Genomic DNA, 25,237 nt, shown 5'->3' with positions numbered 1-25,237 from the left:
ATTCGGAAGGTGCAGAAGGACAGGGGAGTGCCAGGCAGAGGGACTGAGCTGGCAGTGGGAATTATGAACAGCTTGCTTTGGTTTTGATTGCACTTGTATGGAACAGCAGAGAAAGCTGCAGGTAACCAAGTTGGCTCTCTGCTTCAGTTTTCCTTCCCGCTCCGGAAAAAAACAAAATGGCAACCTATTAGGTATAACTAATAGTAATTTTCCACCCGCTCCATCAGTATTTTAATATTCAAGTCTAATGTAGCACTTCTTAAAATGGTAATACGTGCCATTTGTAAAATCCTTCTAGCACCAACTATTACATGGATGAACACGAGGATCATGACGACTAACAAATTTGGGGAATATGAGAATTTTCAAGCCAGAGCAAATCAATTTGCTTAAAAGCTTTGAAGAAGTTTTTTTTATTTTTTTAATCAACTCAAGTTCCTATTTCTGGAGCAGGATCAAGACAATAAATCCTGGATTAGGAGACCATAAACAATACATATATGACTTCGTGATCATTTAGTACCAAGAAGTACTAAATGCTTTTCCACACAGAGATCCAGATACCCTTATATCAAGGATATCCTCCTCACGTGATATGACCGTACAGCTATCAGGTGTAAAGAGATCCTTGCACATAAATAATTTTTTTTTTTCTCCTCAAGCTTTATTTATAGTTTAAAACTACCATATATATTTTCTTAAAGTCTGGCTTAACTTTGGAAATTGCAACAGCATGCCAATTTCTATACGCAAAACTGCCTACATCAGACACACCGAAAAAGCTTCCCCTGAATCTCTCCCCCATGGCAAGGTCAAGCCCAATTTTTTCCATTGGCAGGGTGAACTCTGCTTTCTCGGTGAAGAACTGGTTTCAGAGCTTCCAAACACAGTGTTCCTGACCTCAACACTTCTGGCTCTTGGCGAGAAAACTCCTGTTTTAGGATTCCAAATATTACCGCTCTCCCTTGGCAGAGCCCTACCCAGAGGGATTACCTGTTAGCCCAGCTGGAGCTCCTTTGTCCCCTGGACCCAGGACTTCCATGCCTCCTCCCACCCTGCACAGTTTCTATGATGGGTCTGTCTGTCCGTCTCCTACACAGCAAGTTCCTGTCTCTCACGGACAGTCCTGCCATCAAATGGAAATGCCCACAACAAAAGCATGACCTTCCCTTTGTTTCCTGTACTTTTTTTCATCTAGAAGCCGCTTTCCAGTTTCTCATCTTTTAGTTTCAAAGAGCTATATGCCAATACTTGATTTCTCTGTTCTGCTTCTAGAGATATTTCAAAGCTCAAGATCCCAGATCTCTGCAAATTGAAGAAAACATGTTTTCCCTAGACCTCTGTTCCACTACCCCAGTGTGTTTTCTACCGAATCCACATTGTGGTTAATTCTCCATGGACGTATTGCAAAGACGACCGACCTCTCCCCAGCTTGATTTAGCATGTGGAATGGGATACAGAGAGTTTATTGGGCCAGGGGTGGAGAATCTTTATTTCAATAAATTTTCCTTCAGTTTATAATCCCATACTGTATAAACACGGTCCAGAATTAAAGTAAAAATAGCGACTGTGGCATACGAATGTGACCTGGAAAAGGAGAAATGCACTTTATTTTGCTTTTTCTGAAAGCCCAGCTGTGTAATCATGTTACGTCTGTATGTTTAGATGTTGCGCATCATCTGAAAAATAAATTTTTTAATGATATATAGCATTCATTTTCAAACAATGATTTCATCAGGGTATTTGTAGTGAGGACAGAGTACTCAGATTTCATCATCTTTACAAATGTATACTGCAAGATGTTTACTGCTATAATATGAAGTTATAATGAGAAATTAAAGCTGAACAAATAGCGTATATTTCATACTCCATTCTTTCTACTACATTCACTGATTTACTTGATAATTTGAGAAAATTAGTAGCTTTCAATGATTCTTCAAGCTATTAATGCAAATTGGCAAGTCTATATACGACTCAGAATTTGTATCGTTAAATTTTGCCCAAGCCCTAATGAAGAACACAATTTGAAGAAGCAGTCAGATTATTACAGCATTTAGAAAATCATATGAACAGTCATATAGATTGGTTGAGCTTTATGTTATGGCAGGCTTTCAAGGAACCGTACTCTTGCATGCGGTACCAAATGAACAGAAGCGCACGTCTTCCAACCTCTGGTTCATAGCCAGTGCATTTGAATGACTAGCCTACGCATGCTTGTCCATGAAGACGTGGCCTTTAGAGTCTATATACCTATAGTATTTATCATATACATCTCTTTATATCCATACTGATAAGGAAATGAGAAAAAAGAGAAATATGTTATCTCTTCCCTCAGTTTGCCTCTTTTAAAGATGACACATGAGAGTTAGCAACATATCCTGTAATTAAAGAGCGAACGTAAACCCCGATGAACATACCTATTTTGTTTTAAAGGCCTCCAGGAACTGCCTAAGACTGTGTTAGAAGATCACCAAGATTACCAGGGAAGACACAGCAGCTGACATCTAATGCAATTGTTTACCTACAGCAAATACTCATTCCTACTTACTCTTCAAGATGTAATTACCAGTCAGAAGGTCACCACAATCAGCAGATTGCCCGACCCAGGCCAGTTGCCTCCTCTCCCTCTTACTGCACGGGTTTTTGGTTTGGCATTTTGGTAGCCTTCTCCCCCCAATTTTCTTCATATCAAGGAAATGAAGAAGTTATTTCTCAAGGTCAGGAATGAAAACCAAGTTAGTTAGGCTTCTTCTGCAACATTTACTACAGTTCTGCAATGGCACTTCTCAAGAACATTCAGAGAAGATTCTGTGCGCAAAATACTGCCCATATGGAAGCTCGGTTTCCTTTGGGTCACTCTAGAGTTTCCTTCATAGGACCTGACACTCAACATAACCCAAGAGAAGCCTTTGTGAAACTGCTCTACCTTCCTCTCCGTGCCGCCGCCTCCTCCTTCTGCTCTCATTAGAATTTAAGCCAGCCCCAAAAAGGAACAGATCCTGGCACAAAGGATGAGATAAGAACGAGACAGGGTGAGACAAGCTTAGATTACTCATGAAACAGCTCACATAGGTTATAAAATCTTCTGATTTATGTTCATGTGTTAATATATCATTTTACACAGTAGGATCATGAACATTTCTGGGGCCTTTAAGTTCAGTAACTGTTTCAGTATTTTTTCTACTCTTCAGAATATCGCTCAACTACAACAAGAATGATAAGTTCTTTGTTTCAATCTTTATTCGGCGATATACAATTCACCTCCCCGTTTTCCCCCTTTTTCCACAGATACTAGCCTAAACCAGTGACATCTACATCTCACCTTAACAGTTAAAAGAAGGTAGCTATACCTTCACTAGCGGTTTCCCTTTATCTCAGTCTCTAGTAATCTCCACAGGAGAGGAAGCTATTCTCTCTCGAATAGAAGAACGTTCTGGAGGGAAGCAAGAGGACCAGAGGCCACGGGCACAAACGGAAACACAGGACGGTCCCTCTGAACAGCAAGAAACACTTTTTTACTGTGAGGGTGGCTGAGCACTGGCACAGGTCGCCCAGGGAGGCTGTGCAGCCTCCATCCTTGGAGATACTCAAAAACCATCTGGATGTGGTCCTGGGCAGCCTGCTGTCAGTGACCCTGCTTGAGCAGAGGGGTTGGACAAGATGACCTCCAGAGGTCTCTTCCACCCTCAGCCATTCCGTGATTCAGTGAAAAAACCTCTAACAATCCAAGTAATTAATTTTAATCAATGAAATACGAGAGTTACACGTTAATGCAACCCTGCAAGCTAAATTAGAAACACACATCTTGATAGAACCAACAATATCGCAATTCTGGGAACGCTGTTGTGCATTATGCTCAGAGCATTATTTTCAGCCAGTCTAAAAATAAACGCTTCATAAGAGGATTTTATCTTAACAGGAGAAATTCTCTGCCTAAAAGGGTGAATTAAGGATAGATCACGGTACCTACTTTAACTTTTAGAAGTCTCTTCTTTTTGTTGGCTTACATCAAAATCTGGAAGTTTCATATAGCTGTAACTCTACCAATTATTCACATTCCTCTTTCTTTTCCATTAAAATACATTTTCCATAAAACAATCATATAATCCATATTCTTTTTCAAGGAAAAATATCTCAGAAATATTTGGACTACTATATCTGTATTTATATTCAAGAAAATATGCGATTGTCAAACTTCTGACAATATGCTAAAGGGAAATTCACAGCATTTAATTTTAAGTTTCCAAATTTAAGGTGCCTAATGAGTCTCATTTTGACACACAGTCAAGAGAAATTGGGCTACTCCGAAGAAAGGTGGAGAATATTCAAATCAAGAGCCCATCTTGCTCAACTGACAGTTAAAGCATGAAATTGAGAATGCAAAGGTGGGTAGAAGGGAACTACCCTTCATTACATCTATGACTAAAGAGGAATAGAAATAACATGTTTATCATCAGAACTGGAACTCTAAATATTGATTAACTGTATAATACTGTATAATACTATATACATTTTAGAAAATATCAGGTTTTTTGAGTATTTAAACATAGTATAAAAAGTATAGTATATATAGTGTGTATATATAGACTCTATATATAGTATATTTAGAGTATATAGTATCTATATATAGCATACATATACGGTATACAGTATAAAGCAACTGTATTTAAACTGATGTATTTTAGCAGGCTTTCACAAGCTGAAAACAACTAAAACTCCTTTTCTCCAGTGAGCCTATAGTGCCTACCAAGCATTCAGATCAACGCTGGTGAGGAGTGACACGCGCTACCTTTCTGCTTGATTTTATCCTTAAATGCTTTATCATAAGAAGGTTTATTTGTGTAAAATGTACCACTGCAATACTCAGAAGACAGTCTGATATTCGTCTATATGTTTCTCCCTGGGACCCCAACAGGGAGTTTGATTCTACTTCAACCAGAAGGAGAATGACTGAATCAACACCAGTGCAAAAGACAGCTCATGCCTTTGAGAAACGTTAATTCGATTCAAGATTTTTTCCTTTTTCTGAGAAAGTGATTTGCTCCAGCTTCACATTTGGGTCAACCTTGAGATGCTGAGGAAGTGCACTCTGTTCCTCTCTTGTCCTCCTGCCCCTCTGACTGCACTGCTGTGATGCTGACAGCACCTTCATGGAGGGAATTTTTGTTTTGTTTTATATCCACATTATGAGAAAGAGCGATTCAGTAAAAACACCTTCTGGATTCATCAACGACCAGCTAAATTAAATACTTTGGATTTCTGGTATTGATGAAAGCACCGTATGTTTTCTGACCACACCTTTTCCTCCGTGTTTCAAAATAAGCAGCACATTAGTATATATTCATTTTCCTGGAGCATCATTTCCTTTTATAACAAAGCCAGAAAGTGCTACTAAAATGGATGACACACAGATAGATGTAAGCATTTGTGAACACAGAATTATTCGATGTAAAGTGGCACGTCTGTAAGGACACAGGAGGAGCTACTGGATTCTGACCTGCTGTGGAATTCCCCAACAAGCGTGAGCTAATCACGGAGGTGACAACCCTTACATTCATTACACACAGCAGATGCTGAGGCCCGCAGGGTCCCATAAGGCTGTAAAGATTAAAGCTGAGAAAAGCGTTTAGGAAGAAGGCCAGAATTACTGGATTTAGGGAGGGTGGTGATTCTATTTTATCCGGCCGAACAGTTAAACAAACGAAACAATGACAAAGTATTTACTTTTATTTTTATTTATTTGTTTGCGATGACAGATCATACAACTAATTTGTAATAAATGCATTTTAAAAGGGTAGCGACACAGAAGCCTGTCTGTCTCACCCATTCCCTAGTAATATAAATAGCGTTTTCCACTCACTGCGGTAATCGGAAAGCCTATGGATAAATGATGGTGTCCGGGTTTGCGATGAACTTGCTACGTCCGTTCACGAGAGATCACACGCAACTCCAGCTGTAGCAGTATGTCTATGGCACCTGGGGCCTCACCATTACAAGAACCCCTCTTGGGAAGTGTATTTTACTGTAAATCACTTCTTAGCTCAGATGCCAGATTTCAAGAGCACGAACATTCTATTTTAGCAGCTTCAAGCGTCACTATTTTCTCTGCAAGAACAGGAAAGCAACAACGGAGCCTGAAACACAGCCAGGCAGAAATCAAGATGTTCTGTGCCTTGGAAATGTCCTTTTTACAAAGAGGGAACCTGTAATAGAAACTGAGCTGATGGAGAATCATGGAAAGCAAATAGATTAGTCACGCAGAAGAAAACATAACCTTGACGCTGGGCACGGGTTAGGGCCCAAAAGCTTAGCCGGGGCAGAGTCTCGCGTTTGAATTCTGGGCGGTCATCCAAAACAGCATTTGGGGTTTGCCTTCCAAACGTGGTAAAGCAAAAGCGGTAGTGAAAAACCACCACTTACTTTATGTATGTGGTTGAGGGCTGGCAGGAAGACAACATAGCACTAAAATGACAAATAAAATGCTTGTATTGATCTGGTTGTGACTCAGTTATATCTACACTCTCATCAGTATTCAAGGAGAACATTTCCACTGCCTGGTTCTTATCGTCGCAGGTTGCGTCGTTACAGTAGGGTGAAACGTGGCACATGGGTCTGGTGAGCCCCTAACCTACCAGCTGGCATGTTGCTTTACCGCAGGCTCCTGAGCTTTATGCATTTTAAGAATAAATATTAGAGGCCGTGTATCACATTATTAGCGGGAAAAAACCCACTATCTGTTTAAACTAAAATCTTTCATCCTGGACCATTGGTCCCTTTATAGCACTTGAACGGAGACTGTGAGTTAACAAAATAGACTAAGACGTAGGTTGTAAATACTTTCAGTTTGCTTTCAGTCTTAGCTGGTTGAGATCCTGACACGTTCAGTTATTTTATGGCTGCAGCTGGGACCCCAGAGACAGGCATCAAACTGGCTCAGTACCCTACTTTGTTCTTTAAGGGCTCCTGATCCCCAGAGCAGCTTCTGCGAAAAAGCCGACCAGTCCCATACCCCCACATCACCATGCTGCTGCTTCTGCAGGTGACACCATAAACTGGGCCTCCTCCTAGGGTTATTTTTCCATTAACTGTATGAATTATTTGGGGAAACGGGCAAGTCCCACATGAGCGTGCTGATATTAACCATCATTATCTTACGTTCACGCTCTGTTATCCTGTAATTCTGTGTCAACCTGCGAGCACCGCTGCAGTCTCGCACACACAGGCGTCCCGCTCAACTCCACTTCCATGGTTGCCTGAGATCATACTTCCAGATCAAGAATAAGGGTTGTTTATCAATAACTGATAATCACAGGGTGAGACAGGCAGCTGTGACTTGGACTAGTTTAAGGCAGGATGAATAAATATATCTGTTCTTTCATTGTTCTTAATGTATTACTTTTGTTAACATCTCTCAAAATCCATATAATCCTCCAGAAGGCATTTCTTCCTTTTTTTTTTCCTCCAGTGAAGAGATAATGGGCCTGATCCTTTATTACATTAGCAATGATGAACTGCAGCTAAATGACTCCTCTTGGTATACAGCAGCTAAAAATCCAGCTCTCTAAATATACTGATATAAAAGCCCAGTTGGTGGAATTAAAACCTTCTGTCATAATGGAAGAGCAAACACTCTGCAAAATATGCTCCATTCTGAAGGTGAGATTATTGTTACAAACCTTGGGGAGAGCAATCTCTGGTAAAGCAAATTCTAGGGCATCCCGAGAGAGACAAGCTGATCACTTTGAGAATCACATAAATCCTCCCTTTGCTTTTGTGGTAACCCTGAATACGGACATACAACCAGCTCTCTTATCGCTCATTTTTGGGAAAGCACATTGAGGCTGGAAATTTTGTGCTGCTCTAAGGATTGCTTCAATCTGATGAATAGCCCAGAAAAGAATACTCTAACAGTCACGGTGGCATCTCCTATGTGTTGAAAGAGGAAGTGATAACCGTAACGGGGGCAAATTTAAACAAAAATATTACTTGGCTAATGAGTTTGCAATGAGCTTAGAGAAAGATATAGAGGAAAAGAAACCAGAGGGCTTTTAAATAACAAGATCAGCGTGGGGGAGGACTGATTTATCTAATCCTTGCTTTCTGTATCTGGGTCACTTTAAATAATCTGATGATTAAAAGGTAGCTCCTCCCTTTGTGAGGGCCCCTGGATGAAGCAGTGGTCAAAGCGCAACCTTAGCAGCTAACAGGGAACACGTCCTGTTCTGAATTCCGTTGCTGAAATTTTAAAATTGAAGGGAATAATTTATTTCTTAAAATCATAGGATGGTTTGGGTTGGAAGGGACCTTTAAAGGTCATCTAGCCCAGCCCCCCCACCATGAGCAGGGACATCTTGAGCTAGACCGGGTGACTCCAGGATATGGCTGTTCCCTTACAGTTACTGAACAGGAATGAACTGTATTTCCTCATTTTGTCTTTTACTTTTCAGCTCTTTGTACCTCAATCACTCGACATTTGTCAAATCACCTCATCCTAGGAGGTGCAACTCTTCGCATGAGGCGAACTTCTTTTGACGTTGTTCGGAATGGAGGAAGGCCAGGACAGATCCATTCCGTAAGGTACACGTGGTCAGAAGAGCTCAGCATCATTGTCACACGGACAGTCTACAGATAGTTCAGTTATTAAGATTATTGCAGTAGGGGTATCATCACATTTGGCAGGCTAATATTCCAGTTATCAGACATCTCTGATGAGTCAGATGATACAACCTGACTTTAGGAGACAGCAATAAAGACAAGCAGTAATTTATCAAAGGGAAGGGTTGGACTGGCTAAATCCAGCGATGTTTCTTCCACCTGGGAAAAAAGATGACGAGTTGGCATAAGAACTCCTAACGTGTCACAAAAGTAGACACTCATCGAGAGGAAGATTACAAAAAGGAATTACTGTTCTAATGCACAAGCAACAACTGAGAATAGGTTTGGGGTAAAGAAGTGACTGAGCTGTGAAAGGAGGATACGGCTGGGCTCAAAGTGTGTCATGGGTGCTTGGGTGTGAGAGAGTGGTAAGTGGCTGATGCCACTTCCATGGTTTTGCATAACGAAACATTTCAATGCCCCCTGAGGACTTTTTCTGAATTCCCCACTGAAATTCAGAGGTACCTAGAGGATCACCCACACAAGTGAATACATATTGCAAACGATTACATCGTTCCACGGATGACCTTGTTCTGCTCTGCACTTTACATTATAATTTCTATCATCCAGTCCCAAGACAAGGGGGTCAGATCTCCAAGTGACCAAAATTCATGGTCAAATCAAGAAAAGAAATTGCAGAAATCGATTGTTACTTGATGACGTATATCTAGATCTGCTCGCTGAATTATGAGCACAGCTACCCTGGATAAAGACTCATTTTATAAACACGTTTTCTCCAGCAATACTTGTAGCAAAAGGCAATTCTAATTGAGCTAAGCAATTGCACGCTTGTGAAATTCTAGGTGGAGGCATGCCAAAAAGGACCAGCAAATTCTAGATCTCTCCAGCCGTTTCTGGGTTTGCCCCCATTTCAACATTTGCCTGAAACAAACTCAAGGAAGATGTCAGCTCTCAAATGATATGCATGCAGGTGAAAGTGGAGTCATTCAATTAGTAATCACTGTGCAATTAGGATTTGTATCAAAATAGAAATTACTTTTCTAAAAATAGCAGTGATGACGTGTTAGCTCAAAAGGAACAGACTTTTTAAAAAAGGAAAATGAACAAAATAGCAGCTCTGAAGGCCAACATGAAACTGAAGGGCAAAACGATCCAATAGAAAAACAAAATCCATAAAATCAAAGTCCTGAATGCTTGACAGTCTGAGAGCACAGAGAGGGTTTGTAATCTCAATGGTTACAATTTTTTTAATAGCATTTTCTCTGATAATTCTGTTATTTCGTTGTCACAAGGAACTGGGAAATCAGTGTGGTGTTTCAGATGTCACTGGTGGCAAGTTTTGATAAAGACCAGTGTTTTTATGCAATGTAATTAATGGAGGAAAGGAAAAACAATAAATTGAACAAGCCGCGGTTGAGAATACTCTTTTATCTATCATCAGTGAAGAAATTTTGTCACTATGGTAAATTGTCATCACTGAAAATGATAATGACCTTGACAGCTACCAAGTTCTTTAAAGAGCAAGTTATGGAGCACTCATTCCATTCATGGGGCATAAAGAAATTACTTTTTTATTCAATCTTCCAAGGGAAGCCTCTGGCAAACCAGAATTAGAACCAAATTCTTAGGAGCCCGGACTAGAAAATATGTCCACCATATACATATAGGCAACATATGTTCATTCATATTCGAATTACTAGCTACATGGGAATCTGTGTGTGAACGCTCACACACAAATAGTATTCGAAGTGCTGAACACTTGGGAAATATTACCCAAGAGCATTCAACATTTACCAAGAAGAAGATCGACCTAGGTCATGCACCTCTCTCTCCCTGTGCAATTGTTTCTTCTTGTGCTCGTGACCGTGCTTAGACCAGGACACCATACGACAAAGCGGTTCCTACAAAGGGACACCTTCCACCAGGAATGCCCCCTTGGCGGCGGTGGCGGCAGCAAGACCCTCCGGAACACATCCTCCTGCCTGAAGCAGCTATTATCCATCTCTTCTGGCAAAGCGCAGCAGGCCACACACGGCCCAAAGGCCCCCACAGCTGAATCACACCCTCCCATTCAAGTCAATAGGACTCGTCTAATTAAGACAACGTGGCACAAATCCTGGGCATATGTATCACAGCAGTTTGAATTCATCCTGTCTGGAGGCACCCAGTAACCAGTACTGGGGAAAAAAATGTCCTCCACCAGGTTCATTCAATTAATTCAAGTAGCGAATGCCTGTTAACAGGTCTGTGTATATTACACAGAATGTCCAGTGCTGACAAAACATGTGTTTAAAACTACAACAGTGTATAAAATAATACCTGTGAAAACAATTTCCAATTCTGGCAGGTTTATTGTGGTGGTTTTGGGAGGTTTTTTTGTGGGGTTTTTTTTTGTTTGTTTGTTTTTAATTTAGAAAACTTCATTTATACTTCCAGCATAAGGAAAAGCCTTTATCAAGACTTTTTGAGGTATAAAGTTTAATGAAAGTATCATTTTCACAAATCTTTCTCTTAACCATGCTCAAAATCGTAACATTAAAGACATTACTTTTTCTTCTTATACACATGAAAAGGCTGATAAACATATGAAGAAATCAGCCAGTTGGGTCATTATGAAAGCAGTTTGCTAAATTTTTGCTACAACATTTCTTATCTTTAATGGAAGTAGAGCATGGGGACTAATTGACCATCAGTTGTCCTAAGAGAGTTCTTTAGCAGTTGTTTTGGGGCAAAAAAAAATATTTGAAAAAATTTTAGAGTCGGGCATCTTAAAGACCTTTTCAATTTCTCTCTCTTGTCTTAAAACGTAATGAAAGTACAGACAAACCTATTAATTTTGTAAATCTATTCGTTCATCTCCTGTTCTCTACTAACTCTACATCGTCCGTCATAAATTTGTATCATCAAACAGCAGAATAACTCTCCAGGTCTCGGTTTCCCAGGTCTGGGCAAGCAACATGTGGAGCTAGCCAGATTTAGGATGGACTCTCACAAATCAAAACCTTTTACAAACTTGTGTGTGTTCCTAATGGTCAGGGAACGCGCTACTGAAGAGGACTGAGAAAAGCGTCTCACACAAGTCCAACCATGCTTCCTGAAACTCTCTCCAGCCAAGGTACTTCCTAGCTGCACTTTCTTCTTGTTCTGCTCACGTAGCCCGCTAAGATTAGGCTAAGGGCCATTACCTTGCCTATAGACAGTAAGGAAAATTTAATTTGAAAGCATGACTTGTTTTTCTCATTGTCTTCGCTTACACCATTACGGCAAAATTGGTATTTGTGGTCATTGAATGACACACTAGGACTCAATTAGAATACTGTTAGTTAGCTCAATGATTTACTCTGAGAATGCCACAAGCTGACTAGATGCTTCAGAAAGATGAAGTTTCTTTAGCATATATAGTCCTCACCTACACCACCTGTTCAGTTCTTCAAAGCTACAGACACTTGCCATAGTTAAGGTAGCATTTACAAACATTAATCAAATTATTTTTTGGACAAATTGCTCCTAATCCAAAATGGAGGAAATAACAGGTATCTCAAATACGCGTTAGGATTACTTGGTCAATTAATCTATGGTGCTAACAGGATGTCTGTTCGATAGGGCAGAGGAGATAGGGAGAGTTAGCTCGGAAGACCAACCATCACCTAGCTAGTTTGCGGTATGACGTTCACCGGCAATCTAGCGCATATTCTTTACAGCTCTGGAATCACGGCAGGCAGGTGGCTGCCACTACAGCCTCGCCCAAACCAGGGAGAGAACTACCGGCCATCGGTCGGTCTCTGCAACATCACCACGTCCTCTGGAACGTTTTGGAAGAAGAGACAAGCTTTGTGTCAGTGGAAACATCAAGGCTGTTTTTACAGTCGGCTTGCCAGCCGGGACAAGGTGAATTTCCCCAATTCACACATTCCAAACTTCTGATTTAAATTCTTCCTGATCATATAAAGAATGACTTCAGAAGCCTGGAGTAAGTTATCTGCAAATTTTTAGCCACCAAATAAGCATGAACACCAATTGTATAAATCAAGTCTTTGAGAAATTATCTTCTCCGTTACTGCTCACCAAATTCAACTCAAACACATGAAGCAGTATTTCTACACTTTGAAAAATTTCTGAAACAATTTATTAAAGCACACTAGGAATAGGGAAAATAGCATCATACCTGAGATTGTGCATTAATATTGGCTCCTTCCTTAACCAGAACTTTGACAACTTCAGCTTGTCCTGCTAAGGATGCAATGTGCAGGGCTGTATTCCCTTTCTGTTGCAGGGGGGGAGGAAAGAAAAATCAGAGACATTACCCTCATTACCCTTCTTCAGGAATCATTTCAACCAGCAGTTCTTTATATCACCCGTTTTTTGAGTATAATTTTACCTTACAGTTCCATGATGTTACATAAACATCACAGGGGATAGAACTGGCAGTTGCAGCCACGAAGATTTCTCAAGTGGTGGTGTCACACCAACATCCTAACACACGTTTGGAGTGAAGTTTTGGAATGGTACGGAGGCATGGGACAAACTCCTAGGCAAAGTTTAGCACGGGCTAACAGGTTTTATCGTTCAGGTCCGGAGACCTTTAGAAGGTAACTAAAATCTAGAAGTCCTAAAATTCAAGGCGCAAATCACATGCAAAATGAAATTTCCCAGTATAAGATCCAAAAGAAAGATCTGACTGTTAAGCAACGGAAACCAGCCTTTTAAATACAGAACATAAATCTTTTTTTCCCTTCTCTAGTTGGCATAAAATTAAAATGCATATTTTTGAAAGATATTAACTTTAAGTCAAGAGATGCACTGCACAATAAAAACAATCTCTCACAAAATAGCAGCAGTGCGGTAGGCCACTGCTTTTGTAAGGGCCTTGTGTTTTTTCCAGGCCACACTCTCATCCTGGGAGTGATATTTAAATTGCTTTATTAAAGAATCACAATTCACAAAACCAGAACAAAACCCCAAAGTCCTATCTACAACCTGGTGTGGTTCTACCAACAGCTTCACTGAGGGGTGAATTAAAGGTGTTTTTGAAGGAGGGAACTTCTGTTTTTCCATCAGTGATGGAAATGACAAGTTTATCAAGAAGCTCTCCGAGATGAGGACCAAGTGTTCACCTTGATGGAGAACCTGTGCATCAGAAATCAAAAAAATAAGAGCACACCGCAGGGACACAGCGGTGGTAACTAAATGCAAAGGCTGAGCACAACCAGCCAACTTAGACACCGTGAGTCAAACAAACATCCCATTGTTCAAGCCAACAAATCTGGCCCGTCACAAGGAATTGACCACCCATAAATAAAAACCATATTGACTGGATATTTTGGACATACACATGTGCCTGCCTGTGGAAAGGCTGAAGGCAAAACAACTCATCGCACAGGTGTTTTCTCCATTGTATCCTCGAGAGAAAAGGCTCTGGATCTGATACCGTCAATGACCAACTTTCACAGATTTCAAGAAATCTAGTATTTTGAGCTATATTCACTCTCTCTATAATGGGGACCTGCCATTGGAAATAATGAATTAGCTTGTATTACTAAACCCTTTTAATGCTTCCCTTGTAAACAGGTCGTACAAATAATAATGTTTCCCTCTTCATTTACTGCCCACAAGCTACAGCAAAGAACATAGACTCACAGGACATAATAGACATAACATTTTAAATATCAGTGAGGTATTTGTATTATCTTATTTTGTGCTTAAATTTTTTTTTCCCTAGATATCGCCCATGTATTTGAGTTTTTCTTTTTGTGAATCAACTTACAGACATGCATGAATTACCTTAGTGGCAGAATCCACAGCCGACCCTCTTTCCAATAATTCTTGTACCAGTCCCACATGGCCTTCTTTAGCTGCCAGGTGCAGAGCATTGAGTCCATTCTGTAAGCACAAGGGCCGTATCAGTTACAAATATCAGTTCTGAAAATACACATTCCTACCTTACCCTGGTATAAGAAGAAGATTAGTTGCTGGAATACTATTACATCTCTTAGCTGACTGTCTACATAAGTCAGATATTTTGGACTTGGCTATTTAAGCCAAGGCACTGTGTGACAAACATTTTTCTCATAGCAACAAAGGCATCAAAACAAACCATATTTTGCAAGTATCCATAAGAGATTCCTTCCTTTCTGATAGTTTTACATCTCCCCAGACTACTATCTCGGGTATCTCCATGGAGCCCATTATTTCCAAATTTGAGTGCATATCTGCCTTCTCTCTACTGTAACCTTATCTAGCCCACGGAGGTATTATCAACACGGAGAAATCACAGGACTTAGTCAAATTTACACAGGATGCATCTGCTCAATCAGGATTATTCCAGGTTGATGTAGCTGTCCTGAACCAAAAGCACACGTAGACCAAAACGGTGGTCAATTACATGTGGCTTGCAAATTACATTGATTCTTGACTTAGTATCTCTGCTCATTTCTGATGAGCAAATCTTCTTTGACATTTTGTAACCTCATTCAAAAGTGAAAGGAAAATTAATGAAATAAGAGCTAGGATTTTCAAAAAAAGCAACCTAAGAAAGTTAGTGGCCAAATCCTTTCCACAGTAAATCAGAATAGGATACGTTATTTCTTATCAATCCCAGCCATGGAAACTGTATCTTCCTCTTCTTAGTATCCCTATTCCACCCAAGGGAAAAATATAAAATTACAGTCTATTGTAACTGGATTGCGAACTTATTTTTCACAATCCTCTGGTATTTTTCACAGTACACCAGGCAGGTGACAGCAACAGATACTGCCACTGCCTTCAAGCATCCTCCTGTTTTCCATACTGCAAATATCATCAGTGATATTCAGGTATTTGAGTAACTTGCAGCAAGATTAGCACGGGGTAATTTTTATCGCTTTACTTGTTTCTAAGCAATTCATTGTCACTTAAATTGTGAGATCAATAAGCGGCTTTCTGGTCTTCTATTTGTCCATCCACAGAGGCTGCTCAAGCTTGTAATTCCCAGTAGGATTTGAAAGCACTTAGCACTTAGCAGGAGGCATTTAATGGGAGTGGGTCCAATGGCTGCAGACACAGCAGTCCAAACACGTTTCTGAAGTAACTCCATTTAATTCTACGTTCACGTAAGCAGCACAGGCAGATTTTGTGGTCCAATTCAGAAGTGCAACTACGAGCAAAGCAAGGGAACTGCAGGAAGGCTACATTTACAAGCTGCCCAAAGAAGAAGAATACCCTTACGCAGCCTGGTAGTTAGGGAATGCTAGTGAGAAATGTGGTTTCAAATCCTATTATGCGGGTAAAGCAGCAGCAACCAGATTCTCCTGATTCCAGAGGAACACTCTTCATACTGAGAAGCGCAGCCCCGGGGGCGGGCAGTAGTGCCAAGCCCTGGGTCAAGGATAAATTTTTAGCCAAAATTATGTGGTGAGGTTGACCATAATCACCAAGATGACAACACTGTGCATGTCAGCGAATTTTCTGCAGGCTGAGAACATTTCAGAAAGCTCTAATCTTCCTTGTTTTTTAATCTCACCTAGGTATTAAAGAACCATAACTACTACCTACAGTGGCTGAAAGCTTTGAAATAGTATTTTGTGGGGAAACACAGAGCGTTCTTCTCATCGTTTGAGAACAAAGACCTGTTCTCATATCACAGATTCAGTCATGACCATTTTCTACAAGAGTATGAACGGTAACTTTGACTCCTTACAGTTGTACACAGCTGTTGTATTCCTACGATGTGTTACTGACCTTTTTCACTCTTTGGGAGCGGACTGAAGTCCACCGACAGCACAGAAACTGCAGTATTGCACGGCCCACACCAACCGTGCGCACACACACGCCTCTGAGTGCAGAAAGTTGAAGACAAGCTTCTTTTTTCATTTACCGTGTGCAAAGTATGGAGAAAACAAGGCTTGTCCCAGTGCTTAATCAGCAGCAATCTCTTAAAATATCTGTATTCGTACCTCTAAGACACATATCTAGCGATACCACATCAAGCAGCTGCAAGCTAACATGGTCGCATGGAGTATGTGAGTTTCTTGGCATCATATGACTTCTTTTATTCATTAAAACATAAGCAAAATAAATACGTGAGGTTCAGTAAAAAGGCTACGGAAAGAAACTACAGCTGCTTTCTAAATACGATTCCTACTGCACACGTTCAAATTCCGTAATTCCTTAAAGCAAGCTTTGTTCCTCCATAGTCAGAACCCGTGCTGTAATTATTTCCCAACCCACACAGCTGATCCCTGCTACTTGTGATGACAGAAGCTCAGATGTAATCAATGTAACTCCTCTGTTCCTGTCAACTGGATTCTTGTATTTTAGAACAACAAATGTTCCTGACACTTCCCTTTTTCTCTCCCATGCCTACCAAAAAGCTGGGATGGGGAAACGGGGGGGAGATTCCATTAGTTGTCTGCTAAGCAAAACTGTAGAGCACAAGGACTGCTCCTCCCCTCAAAGAATACATACGCTAAAACTACCGTTCTTTTAGAGCCCCACTTGTAATTCTCTCACAAAAGAACATAGTATAAGCCTTCCAAGCTGGCTTCTTCAAGCATTTCCCTGCAGAGCCCAATTCCCTCAGTTCTTTTCCTCCTCTACCACCGAGCTTGAGGCGTCAACACCTCGTATCCTGTAGAGCGCTCCAGACGTGCACACACACCACTACTGCTCACAGCATTTACTGCAGCGTCACCCTGCGTGTCTTCACCACACCAGAAAAGCCCACAAATTCCTTGCGTCATAGAAATCACCAACCTTTTCTAAGCCGATCGAAAACCAGTCACTTTTTCACCCGTAAGACAGGAAACAAAGTCTCACTGCTATCATCTGAACATCACGCAAGGAAGTCCGTACCGCTTCCGACGTTGAATTCAGTCGCCTCATGGAGTGATCCTCATGGAATGGAAGTGCTTCAGCTGCTGCCCTGTTCAGCATCAATCCTGCTGTGCTATTTACTCCTTCTGGCACATCACTCGGATCACTGTTAGGTCCAACAGCAATATTGGCTTATACTATTCCTGCCTAACCATGTTATGCCAAAGCAAACTGACCCCACGGAAAGAAAGCTTCTTGGCAGAGCATCAGATCAACCCCTAGTCCAAAGGACATCTCAAATCAGCAAAGCCAGCACTGCTACCAGCAGTGCTTCTGCTTCTCCTCTCCTCTGCTTGTTTCTATCCCCAGCCACCTTTTCGCAGATCAGGTCCTTCAGTCGTTCGGCACGAGGCTGCACACACACATCTGCCCGCGGAGGAGAGAGCACGGCATGGAAGCATGGCCACCGAGCCGGGGCAAGGCCAGGATCGCTTCTTCTACAGCGGTATTGACTTAGGAAAAAGACAAAATACAGCCCCAGCAGCTGTCTAGCTTTACTGCAGCTTCACTGACAAACTACATACCAAAGCTGCAATATGGGCACAGTGCGAGCTTTTACGTCCTCCCCTCTAAGGTCAGCTGTGACAGGTACAGGCAATAACCCGGTCGTCCTAGAAAGCTTTGCTCACCTTCGGCTGGTGAGACTTAGTGAGAAGTATAAAGAACATTAAAAAAATGTATAGATGGGAAAAAGAAAGTCTTTGAAAGAAGTGAGGAAAAAAAAATTTATACATGTGAACATTTGCTTGTGTTACTTCAGTATACTAACAGTCTCGGCTTTCTAAAGAAAACAACCTTTATTAAATATAATGATTCTTACTTCCCTGAAGTTTATGTCCATTTGAAGGTATTCATTAAGTACTTAGTATCTTTAAGAATATTAGGAAGCAAGAACGTATATCAACAAAATTAATGCCCTTCTTTCCTTTACACTAAGAGTCTGACCCCTTATAAATCCCATCGACTCTGATGGAAGCGGGGATGTAACACTTTCCTGGAAGTTTTGCCAACATTTGAATTTCTAATTACTCTTACCTTTGCCACACAAGGTTAGAATGGGATTTAAGCAACTTACAGAAAAAACATCACGAAAGTCAACAAAAAAAAGAAAAAAAAAAAATCTTCTTTTTAACGTTTCGACATTCTTTTGAAGCACGAAATGCAATGTGCTTTTACCAAGTTCCTTCCACTGATGCCGTGTTCACAGCTTATATATATATATACACACACTAGCAGGTCGATAGCAAAGCGTAAGTTACAAACACAATGAAAATTAAAAAGCTGTTGTGACTAACTCTGCATGGTCATGCTAACTCCTTTATGTGTTTTGCCAGAGTGCAGAAGGCATCCGCCCTCGCCAGTAGAGGCTGAGACTAAAAAGCAGTATCATAGTCTTTGTTGAAGCCAAATACTTCTCTCCGTCTCTTTAATAGACGTCAGTCTAAGGTTGGTGCAAATTCTCTCCTTGGGGAGAATAAGAAAATCTCTTGGGAAAGTAAAATAACCCTCTCGGGGAAATAAAAAGTGCACATGGTCAACCTCTTTTCAAGAAGGATTTGGGAAAGGGCACATTAGAGAGTTGGGCATGGCCTTCTCAAGTCCAAAGGTTGTTGAAGTTTTTCCCCAAACTAACACAAAGTAATCAAGTGGACGGCTGAAAAAAGAAACATAATTTCAGATTATGAAGACTCTTCCCTTTATGGTGCTTTATAGCCTATGAATTAATGAAAATGAATTAACCTACTGAGTGACATCAACATGTGATACTGTCGACCTCATTATAACTACAGCGCTACTTCAGTCTATACTTAGCACTACTAGGAGTGTTAGCTGCTTTCTGTTTGGACTAAGTGAGGGAGTTTAATTAATAGCTGGTGCGCTGTCTCACTGTAACTGAAGCAATAAGGACACCAAGCAAATTATAAAGAAGCCAATAGAAGGAAAGCAAAAGCCAAACAAAAATATGTTCTAAAGAGCCTTGGAGTTGGCGGCCCCCAAAACTACCTGGTGTTTGAATCCTGTTCTGTTCAAGGTACCGGACTTCACATACATTCTTTGTGAATACAGAAGACTTCTTAAAACAAATGCCAAAATCCATCATAATTCTTTCCTTCCAAGAAAGTAAAACTCTATCACCATGAAAGTTGACAAGCCCCTCAAGACAAGATGAAGAAACTTGACTTTATGTTGCTTTTTGGATTATCAATTCTGTTTCAAAACATGGCAGACAGCTAATGAACCTTTAGGCTTGTCAGATTTTTGGGTCTAACTTCTACTAGAACCACTGGCTGCACAAATGCATACTGTAAAATTAAAGCTCATTTTGCTAGTCAACATTCTGAACACCGATTCAGAAGCAAGCTGTTTTCTCTTGCTACATTAACTAGAAATAGCAACCACGTCCTAAAATAACTACATTAGTAACATAAGGAAAATAACTTTAAAGGAAACAGAAATTTCCAATGGCTATCAGGTTTTGATCATATAAAATACCAGTAATTAGGTTTTTTTTTTAAAGGGACTGTTTTTAAAACAGGGGATTTTTGTCCACTGACATTTATAACTCTCTCCAGAAATAAATAAATAGAAGTTATTTACGATTTTCAGAATAGATGATGGTGCTTGAATTCAGATTAAAGGAAGCAACTCCATAATAATTCAACTCGATATGAACTGGAGGTAGCAATCAACAAAGAGTAATTAAGTAATAACTAATTATTAACTATATAACTATTTTAATAACTTTAACTAGTCCCTGTATTCACTACATACAGAAACATTAAGTTCCGTCAGATTTTGGAAACCGTTACATTGGGGAAATACTTTGATTATCTATAAAGACAAATTTCTGTGAAAATTTAGGATCTGAGAAACAAACGCTATAGCTGAAGAAAGCATCTTCTTGTGTTATCTCTGTTCAGAAAAGCTTATTCTTAACGTTATGTACTGTTTTCTGCGTCGGGATTAGCCTAAAAATAGCATTACAGTGAGGAAAAAACCCCCTGCATATAGAAGGCTTCATTTTTGAAAAAGCATTCAGATATTTCACTCAAAAATAAAATACACCCCCTGTGTTTTGCACAAAGTGTCTTAGCTTTTCCCCCTTAGACAACTGGAACACAGCCACGTAGATACCCCATTCAAATCCCTTGGAGGAGGAGGAGTAACTCGGAGCTGGCATGGCTTATTCACTATTCCCTAACCTCTAGGACAGGAGTCTGCTCCCACTCCGAATGAAACGTACGCTACGCCAGTGATGCTCAATCAATAGACGCTGAGGGTCTTCGTCATCAAAAAGCTTTGTGTGCAGTTTTATATGGCACCGGAATGGGAGTTTGCAAGAAGCTGAGCGCCTGCGTGTGCTCAACGGACAGCGAAGGCTAAGACATGGGGCTCGCTATAGTCCTAACCGTGTAGGATGCCCGTCTCCGTTCACTCCTTGTACTTGTGAACTCCCATGGAGTAATCAATGTCTTCAGGGAAACAGACCAGCCAGCGCACGGAGAGAAGTTTTTCCTGGCTAGCAGGGCTGAGACAATCAAAATTAGAAATTAATTTTATTCATAGGTCTGAATTTTTTTCATAGCATTTTTATTTTGTACTGTTCGTTGAGAGCTCACAACTCTTCCTACAGTCTAGAAAACTCCTGAGTTAACTCAGATGTCAGGAGATATTACTTAATTAGATCATGTTAATATGGGATTTTTCTGTTTTGCACATTAGTCAACCACTTTTTTTTTTTTTTTTTACCCTAATAAGCACAGGTATAAGTCCAGCTTTGATCTTAACCGGAGTACAAACCCATAGATTCTGAAAGTTGGCGGTGTTGCCATCTATCACCCGGGAACCGTTCATCTATTTCAAGCCACTAAGAAATCTGAAAAAAATCAGAGAAATTCTGATGTTTGCATTCATCTGGCTCTGATTTCACCTCTACAGCACAAGAGGAGCTTTGCCAGCCAGCTGCAGATGGGAAGCACTTTCCACAGAAGATAAATCTGCAGCATTCCTAGTCATGTTCTTCTCAGAGCAAGCAAGAGAATGTGAACACTGGGGAAAAAAACCTTGTGTTGTTTCCAAGTAATTATCATATTAACTGTACTCTGTCCTGGAGGTGATCCTTTTTGTGCTTATAATCAAGACATAATATTTGCTGGGTCTATCTGAATGTAAGAACTTGAGCCTAGAATCACTCTCTCCTAACTGGGGAACTTGAACTTCACCAGCTTGTGTCCCGTATAACTCAGCACATTTTTTCTTGACATTGGGTCTTTTAACGGAAACTTTCTTCTAGACAGTAAGATAAGACTCTTCCTATATGTTTTCAATAAGCAGCACATGGAAAGCCACAGCTCTTATCCTGCTCATCATTAAATTCCTCAGCACAGACAACAGAAGGGCTCGCTTTTGTATCCTAACTTCCCTTTGACACTTGCCTACCTTTAATCATCTGCAGCTTTTCTTCAGCACAGGAGGTAACGTCCCAAAATACTTGCGTTTATTTCATTTCTCTTTCTCCCATATAGTCTTTTTTTAAAAATAAAGCGGCCACAATTGTGGGGGTTTTAATTAGTTTTGACATTTTTCCCGTGTGAATATCAGCACAGAAGTATCAGAAAAGGAACAAGGAATTTTATAGAGGTTTTCTTGGTGGTATAGATAAAATTTGGATAGTACAAAGCTCCAGTTCAGGAAAACAGCCTTCTTCAGACTAGCACTTAGCTGCCTACTTAAATCAAATTAATTAGGTTTTAAAATTGAGCATGTAGCTGATTTTCCATGGAATTAAGGACTTGGGAGATCTTGAGAATAACCAAGGAACTTTGAAAATCTATCCCTCACACCCCAAATTCCTACGCCAGGCTGTCTCCCTGCGCACCTGTGCCCTGGCCCCCAGGCAGCGTGACAGGGCACAGCTTACCTGCTGTCTGCCCCAAGTCTGCTCCCCACGGCAGCCTGGGCACCCCATCTCACCTGCAGTCTTCTCCTGCTCCCACGTGGTGCACCTTGTCCCAAAGATGCAACGTGTGCGAGTTTGCTTTCTCTGGGTCAAAGTTCCTGAAATAACATGAATTCTGTACCACAGGCTATTGAAGAAGAGGGATTTTTTTATATAGTGGTTTTTGGTTTGGTTGGGGTTTTTTTAGCACAATGGCACCAGCACATCGCGCACAATGTGGCTCACAGCCCGAGACAAGGCTTATGGGATCAAGGGTCGCTCAGATATACTGGGGGCTGTAAGAAGCAGCAGCACCCCCAGCACAGGCTTTCCCTGCACCGAGCATCCCCTGAGCTGCTCCCAGGTCTCATCGTGGAGAAAACCCGCTGCTTTACGCCAGAAGGAGCCTGAGAGCCAACTAATACCCATCCAGTGTGGGTTAGGTTTAGGGAGCCAGGACTCAGGGGTGAAACTGGGATGGCGAGTCGTTTAAAAGCGCAGCCGCACTCGTTACGTCCCCGAATGCAGCCGAAGCACAGGCGTCTTTCTTATAATCGTCAGGTGCGGGGATACGGGAGCAGAGCCAGGGATGCCACACCAAGGACACCTTTCCTTAGTAGCTGTTATTCACAGAACCCTTGCCGAAGACAGCGCAGTCAACGTGCTGCCCACGTCAGGGGAAGCGCGTTCGCGGTCTTCTCCTCTGCTCCCAAACCTTGCCCGAATACCTGCATCTTTTTACCAGGAACTCTTCCCCTTTCCAGCTCTTCCGCTGTTGGAGTCCAACAGAATAACGGGTGCTGCCAACAAGCTGAACCCGACGCTGTAGTCTATGAAGGCGAATAGTTTTTGAAGCTTCTGTTTAGATGGCACACTGAAATTTTAGTCCATCTCATGATGCATGAGTTACAAAACAAAGCTTGTGTGACTTGTCTATTGAATGATTTGCTGATTTTTAATAGTTCATAAAGAACCTTTATGCGATTTTACTTTCAAAATTCACAGCCACTGTCCAGTTAGCGGTCATTTTGATTAAAATGAGTTAATTTTAATTAATGGCTAAGAGTTAGGTGAAAGTGGGACACCACACAGCCTGCGCTTTCAAGTCGCCCTTCAAAGAAACGCCATTGATTTCACAAAAAACATCAAGACATTTTTCACAACTGATGCAGACACTTACTTGCATATTTATTTTAAGTCACGGTTACAGTCTTATTAAATGTGATGGCACTAGTCACTTAAATAAGCGTTGCAAATGTAGGTCCCTAGGCTATGAAGCAAAAGTAATTGGATTTATATGACAGACTTACAATACAGCCAAGCTAAAGCATTCTACCACTTCAGAGTCATATCAACGGTGAAACTTTAACAGTGTATTTTTACAGCAGTAATAACGTTCCTGAAAGGGGAGGTAGTATTTTAAGCAGAAATTTTAAGTTGTAGTTGTTTACTGTTTACTTGTAGTAACAGTATGTAAGACAATTTATGTTATAGATAAGATTGACCAGTTATAAAAACATATTTAAATTTACAGTTTTCTGAAACAAAGTAAAAAACCCATGGCTACTCCCTAACCATCTGAGGGTAATCAGAATTGCGTTGCTAACGCACGTGAGCTACAAGATTTTAATCTGCTTGGACACAAGTTAGCTAGTCAGCTAAAAATACCACCCACTGAACATTTACTTTACCGGCTGATATCTCCCAAAAATAGCAAGGGAAACCTCAGACTTCCGCACCTCAGGTCACAGGGAATCAGGTGCCTCGTGTGGGACGGCTAAGGAAAATCAACTGGCTGACCATCCTGCGTTCAGTGTGAAAAAGTAGCATATAATATTTCTACAATGCCCAGACTGCCCGGAGCTCTTTCTACTGTGCGAGTGCACATTTCGGATTGGATTTGATCTTGCTCTCGGTGAAACTATTACCCCTACGGGTCCAGCAACTGCTCCTAAGGGAGGAGACTGGCACTGCAAAATGCTAAACCTCCTCCTGCTTCCTTTGAGCTTCGAAGCCGAGAAGCGTTTGAGAACCTACTGAAGATATGTGAGGTCGTGCACTAACTACGCAGCTGCAAAAAATTCCTTCTGAAATTTTATGAAGGCCAAGATAGGATTCGGGCATTCGGGTGACCAACAAACCAAGAAAGTCTTCATTAGACCTGAACCACTGAAGTCAAAGATGCGCCAGAAATGCAAAAGAGACGGTTATAACAGGACAAAGCTCTTTCTTATAATAAATAGGTTTAGGGTATACCATGAGTAAGCCAATGGCAGAAAATATATAAATACTGCCTTTGAAAAATTCATTGCAACTCTTTCTGCCCCTTCAAAGTAATCCCCTTAGAGGTTTCTGAAGCAATTTACTAATAATTTTCATACAAGTGGCTTCCCGATACCGAAGAAGAAAACAAAAGGTTCATTTCTTCACTGAGGGTTCAGAGATACAGGAATTGCAACCCAAATTCCAGAGACTGAGGAATTTGCCACGAGCGCCGCTGGCACGGTACTATTCCAGAGCGCACTGCCCAAATCCTTTCAGAAAAAGGAAGACTTAAAATGTCATGTGGGATTATTGCTCTTGCCACCAAAGAAAACCCATGGTTTCACAGCATTTCTTTGCTACCAAAGAAATCCACGGCTTCTGAAGCCCACGTTCATATCAGAACAGGCGACAACTCAAGCTTTCAGTTTGACGGTTGACTTAGAAAACGTGTACTTTCACCTTAGTTGTTAAAAAAAAAAAAATATATTGGAGATGCTGTTTCAACAGCCTTTTTCCTTCTAGCCATCCTGGAGAGCAATTTATTATCTGTCATAGCTTAAGAGAGTC

General features: G+C 40.9%; 1 protein-coding gene across 1 annotated transcript in view; it reads right to left on the bottom strand.

Annotated features, from left to right (window-relative positions):
- ANK2 (ankyrin 2) overlaps positions 1 to 25,237 on the bottom strand; it is a gene marked incomplete at its 3' end in the record, with an annotated part of 250,813 nt that overhangs the window by 125,195 nt on the left and 100,381 nt on the right. Inside the window, exons 3-4 of the mRNA XM_081999639.1 lie at positions 14,398 to 14,496; positions 12,782 to 12,880 (exon numbers count right to left, since the gene is read on the bottom strand). Coding sequence (XP_081855765.1) covers positions 12,782 to 12,880; positions 14,398 to 14,496 — 198 coding nt within the window. The remainder of the gene's footprint in view (positions 1 to 12,781; positions 12,881 to 14,397; positions 14,497 to 25,237) is intronic.

This window comes from Phaethon aethereus (assembly GCF_964289735.1).
Source record: "Phaethon aethereus genome assembly, chromosome: 4".
Classification (NCBI taxonomy): domain Eukaryota; kingdom Metazoa; phylum Chordata; class Aves; order Phaethontiformes; family Phaethontidae; genus Phaethon; species Phaethon aethereus.
The sequence above is the reverse complement of the archived record's forward strand: the minus strand, read 5'-3'. Positions and strand labels throughout refer to the sequence as shown.